At 39.5% G+C, this 13,103-nt stretch overlaps 1 protein-coding gene across 1 annotated transcript; it reads right to left on the bottom strand.

The window, feature by feature from the left end:
- Positions 1 to 9,302: 9,302 nt before the first annotated feature.
- Positions 9,303 to 9,944, bottom strand: LOC106338623. The gene has a single exon (XM_013777559.1). The coding sequence runs from the start codon at positions 9,942 to 9,944 to the stop codon at positions 9,303 to 9,305; it is 642 nt and encodes a 213-aa protein (XP_013633013.1).
- Between the last annotated feature and the right edge of the window lie 3,159 nt (positions 9,945 to 13,103).

The raw sequence follows: 13,103 nt of genomic DNA, 5'->3' as shown, positions 1-13,103 counted from the left end.
GACACTAATGCTGTTTCATCGATCGACAGTCCTTCATCTCCTCGACAACTTCTTCTCGCGAGGCAGACTGACCACTCTTCAGTAAAATGGGCATAACGTCTGCTACAGGATGCTGATTGACCTCAAACCTGTTGCATTGGAAAGCTAACTCCAATATATATTTTGTTTCAAAATATGGGCTCAATCTAACGGTGTAAAAGTCTCCATCAATAGCTAGACATTTGACGCGTCTGTGCAGCTCTGCACTCAAAAGGCTCCAAAATCACCATATTTCTCCAGAACGTACCTGAACCTGTAAATACTCTAAAAGACTCCAAAACATAATAATTATATCTTAAAACACTTATATACCATGGATGAAAGTGGGTAAAATCCATGGTATATCAACTCCCCCAGACTTACCCTTTTGCTTGTCCTCAAGCAAAACAGACGGGCAGTCTCTCTGAAAGAGGTTTGAAAACAGCAGGGACTCACATGAGTTAAAACTTAGAATCATCACCTCTGCATTATTGCAATCCACATCTAAGAAGTCCTAATCACAAAAGCACATTATACCATATCATAGCTTAGCAACCAAATTCACCTAGCCAACAACTTAGCAAATCCTGTCTGACATTCCTCTCTACCAACCTCATTTCGGAACATAAATAAAAGTGCAGGTTTTACCTTGGGAGTATCGATCACAGGATGCAAGGCTTTTCAAACAAGTATCTGAACCTGCAGGTAAACAATAGTTCCTTTCCTCTCTCTCTACTAATTTCTCCTCTAGTCAAAGTCTGCTTTATTGCAAGATCATTGACCAATGTTGGACAGGCTTCCATGAATCAGGCCTTAAAGGTGGTTGCCACCAAGTCCTGTTCACTTCTTTTTGGCCTATATCCAAGAATTCATGTGAATCAAACCTTGGTGATTGTCGCCACCAAGTCACGTTCGAATTCTTTTTGTTGGAATCCTTATGAAGCAAGCCTTAATGGTTGTAGCCACCAAGTCATGTTCGGATTCCACCTAACTAACACCTAATATATATATATATTTTTTATTTATATATATATATATATAATTTTTTTTTCTTTTTCTTTTTCTTTTCCTTTTTTTCTTTTTCGTTTTTTTTTTTGAAAAATAAATATCTCTACCTATAAAATCTAGAGTCGAAATAGAGAGATAAAATGTGATAAATCTACACAAGGCTTTACCTTCCAGACTTGTTTGAAGAATCCGATCTCGTGTATACCATGCCCCATGACAAGCAGTTGTGTCAGGTTTAGTGTTGGAGGTCAGCTTTGGTTCCTTCAAAAAATCTCAGCAAGTGTGAACAGTTGACAAGTTGATCCACTTTAGTATCTTTAGTACTATCTGCAATCAATAAGTCTAGAATGGTGCTAAAGAGTGGTTAGATAACAAGCAAAAATCTAATAAGTTCATTATCCCCTTCTTGACTCAATAAAACTTTTTTGAAAACATTTTGATAAGACTCATGGACACACTAATATCAGTAAACATCCCTCCAGACTTAAATTACACTGTCCCCAGTGTATATCTAGGCGGAGTTATGGTGATAACATAAACATAAGTACACAATTTAACAAGTAAGAACGATAATCTGACCGGGTTAAGTGTCGATCGATGGAAATGAGTTACCATCGGTTGCTGCAGGTGTTGTACTGTCGATCGATATCGACATGCTCTCATCGGTCGATTTTATAATCGTCTACTCAAATCTTTTTTTTTTTTTTTTAATTATCTAAATAAAACACAATATTAGTAGAACCTCCTCCAGACTTAAACAACACTAGAACCAGTGTTATACAGTCTAAGATCGGTGGGGAAATAAATCATAAGGACAATATTTAACAAGGAAAAACGGTATACCTGATTTTGATATGAGTGGCGACCAACACAGATAAGTGGCGGTCAATACTTTTGAAGCTCTGTCGATCGACACAGTTAAGTGGCGATCGGTCGATGCTAGTGATGCTCTGTCGATCGATGCTGTGCAGCCCGTCGATCCTCGTGCAAACTCATCTTCCTCGGATTTTTTTTTTTTACCTGCAATAAATATAAACTTTAATCAGTAACAATCTAAACTAAATTGAAAGAAATTACCTAATAGTGGGTTGCCTCTCACTCAGCGCTTTGTTATAGTCATTTAGCTTGACTTTGGAGATCTGATTTAGTCCGGATGAGAATGAGAACATGCTCCAAAACAAGTCTCAATGTCTGCTCTCTGAAGCTTTATCATTCTTGTGTGAAAGCCTCCTCCATAGACTCTTCTCCTTTGTCTATCATCTCAGCCATAAGGAGCGCTCGAAGCTTTGCAAATGGTTGTGAGAAGCATCTGCTGCGCACTCTGGATTTCCTGACACCATCTGAGAAGCGAGGGATCAATGATACCTGAGGACCGTCCTTGATCCTTTTTCTCTTCTTCTAATCCCTCATCTTCTTTCCCCCCAGACTTGTCTGATCGCGTGGTGGTATCTCCATCCCTAAGATTTCTCCACACATTGAACTCCTTCTGTTTTGATACGCGTCCACTGTCGATCGATGGAGAAGTGGTAGCGTTGATCGATGCCGGCTTGTTAATGTCGTTCGATATTGCATATGTGGTGTCGTTCGATGGTATCCGGTCGGTGTTGACCGATGCTGCTTCTGCTGGTCCCTTATCGACTTCATCTAGAAATCGCATCCCTCTCTGAGAAGCTTCTGCATGTAAAGGATCATCAAGTACCCCAATGTAAGGACTTAACTGCATACTTTTATCTGGTGGGATAGGAAATTCAACTTCGACCACAGCGCATGGAACCACAAACTTCACAGGGTCATTTATCCTCTTCACTCTTTTGTGAAATCCAGCAGCCTTTACTGCACAGATAGGTGGTCTCAGATGTCCATGGACAACAAGGTGTGAAGCTTCAGACTGGTGCACTCTTTCCTCAATTGGTTCCATCTCAACTATGAAACTGTGCGGTTCGTCCAACAACGGGTGATCGAGATCGGGTGGGTGTGGTCGATCGATGCAATCTGTAGGGTGTCGATCGATGCTCTCGGGTGGGTGTAGGTCGATGCTATCCGGTAGATGGCGAACAATGATAGAGGGTGGGTGTTGGTCGATGATGCAGGGTGGGTGTCGATCGATCTCATCAGGTTGATGTCGACCGATGCTAGCCTTTGGTGAAGTTTCAAGATCTCCTCTCGAAGTATTCTGATCTTCATCAAGCTTCTTCTTCGAATTCTGATCTATATCTTCAAGCCATTCCTCCAGCTCCAAGAATTCTTCTAACTCCAACTCCAAGAACTCTTCTAGGTCCAAGAAATCTTCCATTGTGATCTCTTTTTCTATATCGCTGATCGACATTGAGGTGGTACCGTTGGTAGACGTTGAGGTCGTACTGTCGATCGACGTTGAGGTCGTGCCGTCGGTCGACGTTGAGTTCGTTCCATCGGTCGACGTTGAGGTCTTGCCGTCGGTCGATGTTGAGGTCATGCCGTAGGTAGACGTTGAAGTCCTGCTATCGTTAGACATTGAGGTTGTACCGTCGGTAGACGTGGAGGTCGTGTCACTAATGTCAGCTTCTTCTCTTCGCGCAAACTCATCCGTCAATTGAACCTCAATGTCTGGCTTTTCGATCTGAGCGTTCATGGTTTCAGATTCCTCATTCGGCTCAGTGTAGACTATACTCAACATCTGACTGAAACTAGTCATCAATTCCTTCTCCTAGCCTTTAATCATCTTGTCCAACATATCATCAAACTCCTTCTGTCGAGTTGCTGTAGCTTCATAGAGAAATTTGTTGAGGAAGGCGGTCTTAATGTCCTCCCAGCAGGTTAAAGATACTGGCTGCAGCTGACTGAACCAGCTAAATGCATCTCCAGATAGAGAATAGGGGAAGATCTTGCAGATAATGTGGTCTACAGATACTTCATTATGCTCGCTCGCAGAGGCTAGCTCTTCAAGTTCTTTGATAAGGTCTCTGGAATCTTTGATATTACATGTATACGCATACCAATTAACCTAATGTGCACACTAACACAATTGAATGGTATGTCGATGTAGCACTTTAGGATCAAATCCACAGAGACCAACAATTACACTTTATTTCTATAGGATCAATATCAAGTTAAAACAATATGGGGGTTTTAAGATTTGAGGGTTTCGTCACAAGCAAGTAACAAGATTAATTAAAGGTTTTCAGATGATTAAGAGAGCTAAGTTCAGGGTGATTCATCGGGAAACTTAGGATCATAAGCCACACAAATATTCAGGAAGATAATACAAGCCAATCTAGAACTTGAACTACAAGATTAGATAAACCCAATGTCGTGGTATCTACCAATTTATCAAGCAATCCTAATGCCTAAACTGTCGTTTGGATTAGAGAATGATGACAAGCATTAAGTTTGGATTCAATTGGTTCACGATTTACCTTAACATCAGCTTTCGTTGGCTAAGGACAAATCGCCTATCTATGCTTTTTCTAGCAACCTAAAGCACTTTTGATGATTAGATTAAACCTATGATCATATGATAAATAGCCAGTTTAACACAAGCATTAAGATTAGTAATAGATAGAGATATCTAAGAATAACAATCCTATTTGTGTCTAACTCATTGATCCATGATCCCTAACACCCTAAACCTAACAAGCGACTACTCAACCATGAAAAGAGAAATCACAGAGACAATAGATGAAGAAAACATGTTGAATCAATAAATAAATAAGATAGGGTTCAAGAATCTTCTCAAGGTGAGAGAGATTAAGCCTTCTTCCTTTCAAGGTAGCAAATCTTCAAGTACAAAAGTCTCCAATGGTTTTTTGTGTAAAAACTAGCGTTCAATAATAGAAAATAAGAAAAGATATATATGCATGTCTATGGCGGCGTAGGAGTAAAAGGAGGAAACCCTAGGTAAAATCCTGAAATAATTGAAAACTTCCTTAAAAATCTCTACCGCAGGAACATGCACTCGGGTTGCTCCGCTCGACTGTTCTGCGTGAAAATCACCAAATTGCACTATTTCTCTTCTCTTTTCCTGCAACTGGTCTATCTCGCATCCAATGCAACTCCAGACCTGTAATGACTCGAAAAGGACTATGAAGACGCAATAAAGACTTGATAACCAATTGAAAAGACTATATACAAGATGTCTAAAACACCATATATCAATCTTCATGAGGAAGACCTCGGAAAGGGTCCACACTTCCCCAATCATACCATTCGCGGTTCAGATCAAAGTCGTTTGTCTCAGCAACATCAATCACATCAGGGATTACAACACCCTCTGCATTAATCAATTGTCCTGTTCTATTGCGAGTGCGACCTTCTTCGTCTCTTAGCATCCCATTCTCATCAACTTTAAGTATGAACTTTCCACCTTCTCTGCCTCCAAACAAGTGGTGTCAGACGGCGGATGAACAATGTCGGTCGACGGCAGATGAACAGTGTCTCTCGATGGTGGATAAACAGTGTCGATCGACGGTTGATGAGCAGTGTCGATCGACGGTTGATAAACAGTGTCGATCGACGTCGGGTGAACAGTGTCCGTCGATGATGGATGAACAGTGTCGATCGACGGTTGATGAGCAGTGTTGATTGACGGTTGATGAGCAGTGTCGATCGACGTCGGGTGAACAGTGTCGATCGACGTCAGGTGAACAGTATCGATCGACGTCGGGTGAACAGTGTCGATCGACGGTTGATGAGCAGTGTCGATCGACGGTTGATGAACCTTGTCAATTGACGTCAGGTGAACAATGTCGATCGACGTCGGGTGAACAGTGTCGATCAACACTTGGATTTCTACGCTGCCAATCGCTGCTTGGAGGGTCTCGATTGCCCTCTTAGACTTATGGATCACACGTTCCAAATCCAGTGGCTCTACTAGTAAGAGTCTTATTCCCTTGTTGCTTCTGATACTCATATGGATGTACCTGAAACACAAGAAATGTTTTTATCAGTTTTTTGAACAGTAGTAAAACGTAGACTAAATCTAACTAGACAAGATCTAATGGCGATCAAAGCTCCCCGGCAACGGCGCCAAATTTGATATCACTCAAATTATCCTAAGGAGTGATTTATACTCTCTCAAATAAGAGGTCGAGTTGTAGTACTTAGTGATCGAATCCACAGGGAGCTAGGACACACAAAAGATATAATAGTTATATGATTAAGCTAGGCTAATAGGTTTAAATCAGTAAATAAAGATAGCAAACAGTAAATAAAACAGTAAACAAGTTGAACAAGACAATTGTTCAGCTTGGTAGAGTGTTGTTTGATGGAAGGATGGTTTGCTAGATCAAGGGTTTCTATTCAGAAAATGAGGATTATAATGATATAGAGACTAAAGCATGATATTATCAAACTCAACGATTAGAATAACCTATCATCTCTCGATTTCTAGATTATCTATTACTAGATCCAAGACCTTCAATCTCGATGTCGAATCTTAGAAAGCGTCGATTGATGTCTCTATAGGAGCATCGACCGATACGCCTTTCGTCGTGTCGATCGATATCTTATTAGGAGAATCGATCGACACGCTTCTAGTAAGCGTTTAGCGCGGGTTGATTAAATGTTCACTAGGTTTCTAGATCAACTCTCGTTTGTTTCTATCAATCCTAACTCAGAGAAGACAAGTCAGATAAAAAACCAAGCTTTCGTTTGTGCTTAATAAATCTATGATCAACTTCAGGTTAATTACTCAAGAACAAGCAATAAGAACAGACTCAATGATGAATATCACAACTTAGCAATTCTATATTTTGGGCTAACTCCACATAACCTATCTGAACCCTAAACCTAACAGGTGGATCTATTCAGACATGAAGTTGTCACAGAAAATCATAGATGAATAGATGAAATTGTAATAGATATTATAAAAACCAATAGAGTTCCAAGAGGACTATGAATGAGTTTCTCTCTTCTCTCCTAACCTAGAACTATGAATAAAATAAAGCTTAGCCGTTAACAATGGCTTAGAAAACACATAAATAGGGTTTTAGGTCGTCCAAGGGTATTCTGGTAATTTGTGGTTGCTTTTGGGATTCATTCGGTCATCCCATATTCTGGCATCACTGTCGACCGATACCAATGCTGTTTCATCGATCGACAGTCCTTCATCTCCCCGACAGCTTCCTCTCGCGAGGCAGACTGACCACTCTTGAGTAAAACGGGCATAACGCCTGCTACAGGATGCTGATTGACCTCAAACTGGTGACATTGGAAAACTAACTCAAATATATATATTGTGACTAAATATGGGCTCAATATAACGGTGGGAAGGTCTCTATCAATAGCTAGACATTTGACGCGTCTGTGCAGCTCTACAGTCAAAAGGCTCCAAAATCACCATATTTCTCCAAAACATACCTGAATCTGTAAATACTCTAAAAAGACTCCAAAAATAATAATTATATCTTAAAAAACTTATATACCATGGATGAAAGTGGGTAAAATCCATGATATATCAACCTGCAATTGAGTTGTTAAAGTGACCAAGAACAAAGATGTAATCCAAAACGAAAACACGTTCAACCCTAGTTCTAGGCGTTGAATACAATAGTTTTAATAAAGAGTTCTTCCTTTACAGATGTTTAGAAAACTTTTCAAAAACTAAACACAAGCTTTTATCTTTCTTATATTTCTTATGAGATTTTCTTACATTAAGATCTCCTTATATAGGGAATAGGGATCTTTAACTTAACCTATTACACAATGAATTAGGTCTTTCCTTTTTCGTAATTCTAATAGCTTTAGTTATCCTAATTATTTTTAAGGATAACTTCCTTTTCTTCATAACTTCCTTTTTAGTGATGTCGAAGCTTATCTCCAACATTCTCCCCCTTAAGCTTCAAACTTTCATTGCTAAGGTCTTGAACTCGAATCAGCTCCCTCATCTCTTTGAATTTGATTCTTGCTAATGCCTTGGTCAAGATGTCTGCGCCTTGAACACTTGTTGCAATGTGTTCAACACCATGCACACGTCCTTGCACATGTTCTTGTAGATATTCCTTGACTACAAGTCGTGATTTGAACTTGTTGTTAGTTCCATCCGTATCCTTCTTGATCTTGAACACCCATTTGAGACCAATGACCTTTATATGACTTGGTTTATCAACTTGAACCCATATCTTGTTCTTGTTTATTGAGATGATTTCTTCCTTGCAAGCATCTCTCCATTCTTTCAAGTTCTTAGCTTCCTTAAAGCTCCTTGGCTCATTATCCTTTGATAGTAGAAGTCTCTCACATTTTTCTTTGGCTTGAAGAACATAATCAACCAGATAGCTCGGTTGACAACTTGACTTTTGTAGATGTTGAACAGGTTCTTCCGGTTGAACAGGTTGTTCCGCTTGAACATGTTGTTCCGGTTGAACAGGTTGATGTTGATCTTCTATCACATCTTCATCTATGGTGTGATCATGATAATGATCATTATCGAAATCTCCTTAATTATTGCCTTCGGTTTTGATATGATCGTGATCATTATGATGACTATTATTCACCACCAGAAGTCCTTCTTCCTTTCGCTATACTGAACTTTTCTTGGAGCACTTCTCAAACTTTAATCCTTGTGGTACTTGATCAAGCTTTGTGTTCCAGGCTCGTGGAGCTTGCCTTAGTCCGTATAAAGCCTTTCGAAGTTTGAAAACCTTATGTTCTTCTCCCGTCTTTTCAAATCCTTCAGGTTGAGATACATACACATCTTCTGTCAATTCTCCATGTAAGAACGCTGTCTTCACGTCCAAGTGATGGATCTCCCATCCGTTTATAGCAGCCAAACTGAATAGCAATCTGATCGTCTCTATACGAGCAACTGGTGCAAACACCTCTTCAAAGTCGATTTCATGTTCTTGAACATATCCTTTAGCCACGAGTCTTGACTTATACTTGTTGATTGAGCCATCTGCATTTCATTTGATCTTACAGATCCACTTGAGGCCAATAACTTTGACTCCGGTTGATTTGTCTACTAGCACCCACGTCTCATTCTCCTCGATAGAATCAATCTTGTCTGTGCAAGCTTTTCTCCATTGAACAAGTTTGTTGGCTTCTTGAAAGTTAATTGGTTCGTCATTGAGTGCAAGACGTAGAAACTCACACTCAATGTCGGCCAGTAATACATAGTCTTCAAGATAGCTAGGACGAGTTGGTTGACGTGTTGAGCGCCTAGGTTGTTGAGGATCGACTTGTTCAACGTCTGGATTGACTTGTACAGGTTCTGGTTGCTGCACTTCAGTCTCTTCAGCAGCAGGTTCTTCTTGTTGAGTTCCAACCACGAATGGACCATGTCCGTCGTCCATTGTAGCAACCTATGACATCCGAGACATACCAGGATTGATCTGTTCTTCCTTGTTAGCTCCCTTCCAATTCCAACACTCCTTCTCATCTTGAATCTCCGGCAACCCGTGTACCATCTCTTGTGTTGCCATGGACCTTATAGTTTTGAAACTAATGTGTCCGAACCTAGCATGCCATCTCCAAGTATCTTCTTCCATTCTCGTGTGCAAACATGCTGGTCTACCAACTTCAAGTCGCAACTTGTACAACCGGTTAAGCAACCTTAACACTTTCGCCAGTAGTCTTCCATTAGGGTATGTCAGTGTTAGGTAGTTATCCCTCATCCTAACATCACATCCTTGTTCAGTAGCTTGTCTCAAGCTCAATATATTGCTCCTTAGGTCTGGAATGTAGTATATGTCGGTCAAGAGTCTATGTTCCCCTGTCTTTGTTTCAAACAGTATCGACCCTTTGCCATTGATGTTGACACACGAACCATCTCTGAACTTCACCTTTCCTTTGATGCTTTCATTAATTTCAGAGAAGTATAATCTCTCGCCCTTCATATGGTTACTTGCTCCATTATCGAAGTACCACATTCCATCTTCTCGTTTGCTTTGTACCAGTGACTTCGGTATGACCTTCTCTTCATTAAGGTATACGATCTCATGCATATACAAAGCAACATCAGCTTCCTATGTATCTGCTTTGTTTAGCTCTTGGTCGTCTTGTTCCATCTCTGGAAAATCAAAGCCGAAGTGGCTTTTCTTCTTGCAACTGTAACACGCAATTTGAGAGTAGTCCTTCTTTCCTTTGCCTCTCTCTTGTGTGTTGCTTCTTCCACGCCCTCTTCCTATGTTTCCTCGACCACGATTCCAACCTCTACCTCTTCCTCTTGAGTTGTATGATTGATTGGAGTTCGTGTACAAAAGGTTCCCTTGTGGCTTTTGCGTATCTTCTTCCTGAATCCTTTCTTCATACGCTTTGAGTCTCCCAACAATGTCTTTGAAGCTTGTTTTATTCAGATCAAGAACTTGTTCAAGGGACGCTATGATCTGAATATACTTGCTTCGCGGTAAACTGTTCAGGGACTTCTTCACTAGCTTAGGTTCTTCTAACGTTTAACCTAAAGCTGTGGATTTTGAGGCTAATTCTGATATCTTGCCTGAAAAAATATCTATTGAGTCTGTGTCTTTCATCCTTAGACGTTCAAACTCATTCATCAAGGTCTGAAGGCGAGCTTACTTTACGCGTTCAGCACCAAGATTTCTTGACTTCACGGCTTCTCAGATTTCTTTAGGGGAGTCGACTTCACCAACTTGCAACCCTAGTTCTAAGCGTTGACCACGATAGCTTTAATAAAGAGTTTTTCTTTTATTGATGTTTAGAAAACTTCTTAAAAACTAAACCCAAACTATTTTATCTTTCTTATCCTTAAGTCGCTATTTTATCATCTTATCTTTCTTTTAGAAGAAAGTGATTGTGTATCGAGTGAAGTCCAAGATAGTTACTGCAAAATGAAAACTTAAACAGAAGAAAAAAATAAAAGAAAGAAAGTGGAAAGGTATAGCCTTAATTAGAACATCAGCATTAAATTAAATTGGTAGATTATATATCTTGTTTTGTTTTAAAAAATCTTTAGGAAAGAGTGTGCTTGAATAAATGAAAGTATTGTTGAAGCTAGCTTAGTAAAATAGTGATATAGAAGATACTCCGAAAGGAAATCTCATTGGATATATACGTCTAACAATGTGGAGCTCTATGGCTCTTAATTCATTGTCTTCGATTTTTGGTGACCATGACAGTTTTCTCTACAATCTATTAATTTATGTAGTATGCCCTTATCATTGTTCAGTAAAAATATCTTCGTCCTCAGTCTATATTTTGGAGTAAAACAAGGAGTAGAGATAGAGATGTTCTAATATTAGAAACTCATAAAAAAATATATTAATAATATCTACAAGATGAACATGATTCGATATGTTATTATCATTTAATTAATTTCAAGATATCTTAACAAGGTAATAATCAAACCTTCTTTTATAAGGTGTTTTCAAGGCATTTAGATCTTGCCAGCCTTTTTAGCTTAATAGCTTAAGGTAAAAACCCAACTCAAATTTGATAGAACTTCAATTAGTATGTTTAATTATTTGTTTAAACAAACAATTGGGAGATCAATGCGATCACTATATCAAAATTATGAAAATATAAATATAATAATCTTGATATTGATGTGGTCTATTTTATTGATTTCCCAATATAAACATTTGAAGAGTTCACATATTTTTGGGTTGTAAACTGTAAATGAAATTTCTTTGACGGATTGTAAATTTATTAACAAGATGAAGTCATTTTAGATGGAAAGGAAACGGTGCTACGTACATTTTACAGCTATAAGAAAATATAAAACCGTAATGACAATAGTCTAGTGCTTATCACTTTGATAAAAAAATTGAAAATGCTTTGGAGGTAATTAGTTGAGTTGTAACAAATGTATTTAGCTTTAGTTTCGATTTACATTCATTAAAACTACTAATCATGTTTTATTTAGTCTTTAAAACTAAAAAAATGTTTAAGGAACCATGTTTTCTAAAGTAGAAAATATTGATGTAAGAATATATATCTATAGATTTCATTTAATTATTATAATTACATTAGAAAAATAACATCAATAATCTTACCGACTAAATTTTTTTTTTTTTTTGAAAAAAAGGCTACCGACTAAAAATTTTACAGTTACAATTTAACTAATCATCCACCAATATATTTTTTTTTTGCTAAGAGTGTAAACATCATTACAGAATGAAGGTTTGGTTACAATTGTGATTGAACCAAAATTTGCTTATAAAGCCATTCTGTTCTTAAGGGCCGCAAAAAAAAATAAAAGACCCCTAAGAACTAAGATTAAGATCAAAACAATCCGATGAAGGTAAGCCATGAACTTAATAAGTGAACTAGGACAAGAGACAACATATGACTTCCCAAACATACCACTTCTCGATCACCGAAAGGAACCAAGAGAATAGCTGTAGGCCGTTCAGACGAACACTCACCGGAAGGTGGCTCCAAGCGGCTTCAACGGAGGCGGCTGGCAACGGTTCCGGGGCACCATAGGAGGAGGACGCCGATCAAACTAGCCTTCAGCTAACACGGGAGAGAGTGGAAGTGTAAACCCGAGAGTCCACCGCTGAAGATGAAGAGCAAGCTCCAGTCAAACGTAGGCGGTACAAACAAGCTCCTCAAACCGGCCACGCGACCACAATATGCAGCAAGAACCATCAAGGGAAGACACAAACGCTTCAACCGGAGATATGCAATAAGGGAACATGAAGTACATATAGAGTTGACTGAGAACTCCACAACAACAGGCGGGCAAAGAGGGGATCGAAAACTCCACATTCAGGCAAGGACACCTTCGGAGAGGGCCGTCCTCAAAACCCAACCTTTAGACATCAACCAGCGAGAACGGAAGCTACAACGATCGCCGAAGCACGCCATGGTGTTGGCTCTCGACCTATAGAAAGAGGTTCTCTGTGGCAAGTCTCGAGACCACATGTGACTCAGATCTGAGCTGAGAAGAGAAGCTCTAAACAAACCTTGGAACGAGCTGAAGAAGAAGGCGATTGGAGCGAGACGGAGAGGCTAGGACAGCGTTGGCAGCGACGCAATGCATAATTCCGGCGAGACTCGGGTCTCGAATCTGACCCAGATCCGAGCACAATCGGAGTATCCAAGTCAAATCAAGGCCCCAGAGAGACCCACAACTCGTCGCTTCTCGACGGAGCTCCAGAGAAGCCAAGGACTCCTGTGAATTCTGTTAGATCTCGAAGAGA

The sequence above is a fragment of the Brassica oleracea genome, chromosome C4 (genome assembly GCF_000695525.1).
Source record: "Brassica oleracea var. oleracea cultivar TO1000 chromosome C4, BOL, whole genome shotgun sequence".
NCBI classification, from domain to species: Eukaryota; Viridiplantae; Streptophyta; class Magnoliopsida; order Brassicales; family Brassicaceae; genus Brassica; species Brassica oleracea.
The sequence above is the reverse complement of the archived record's forward strand: the minus strand, read 5'-3'. Positions and strand labels throughout refer to the sequence as shown.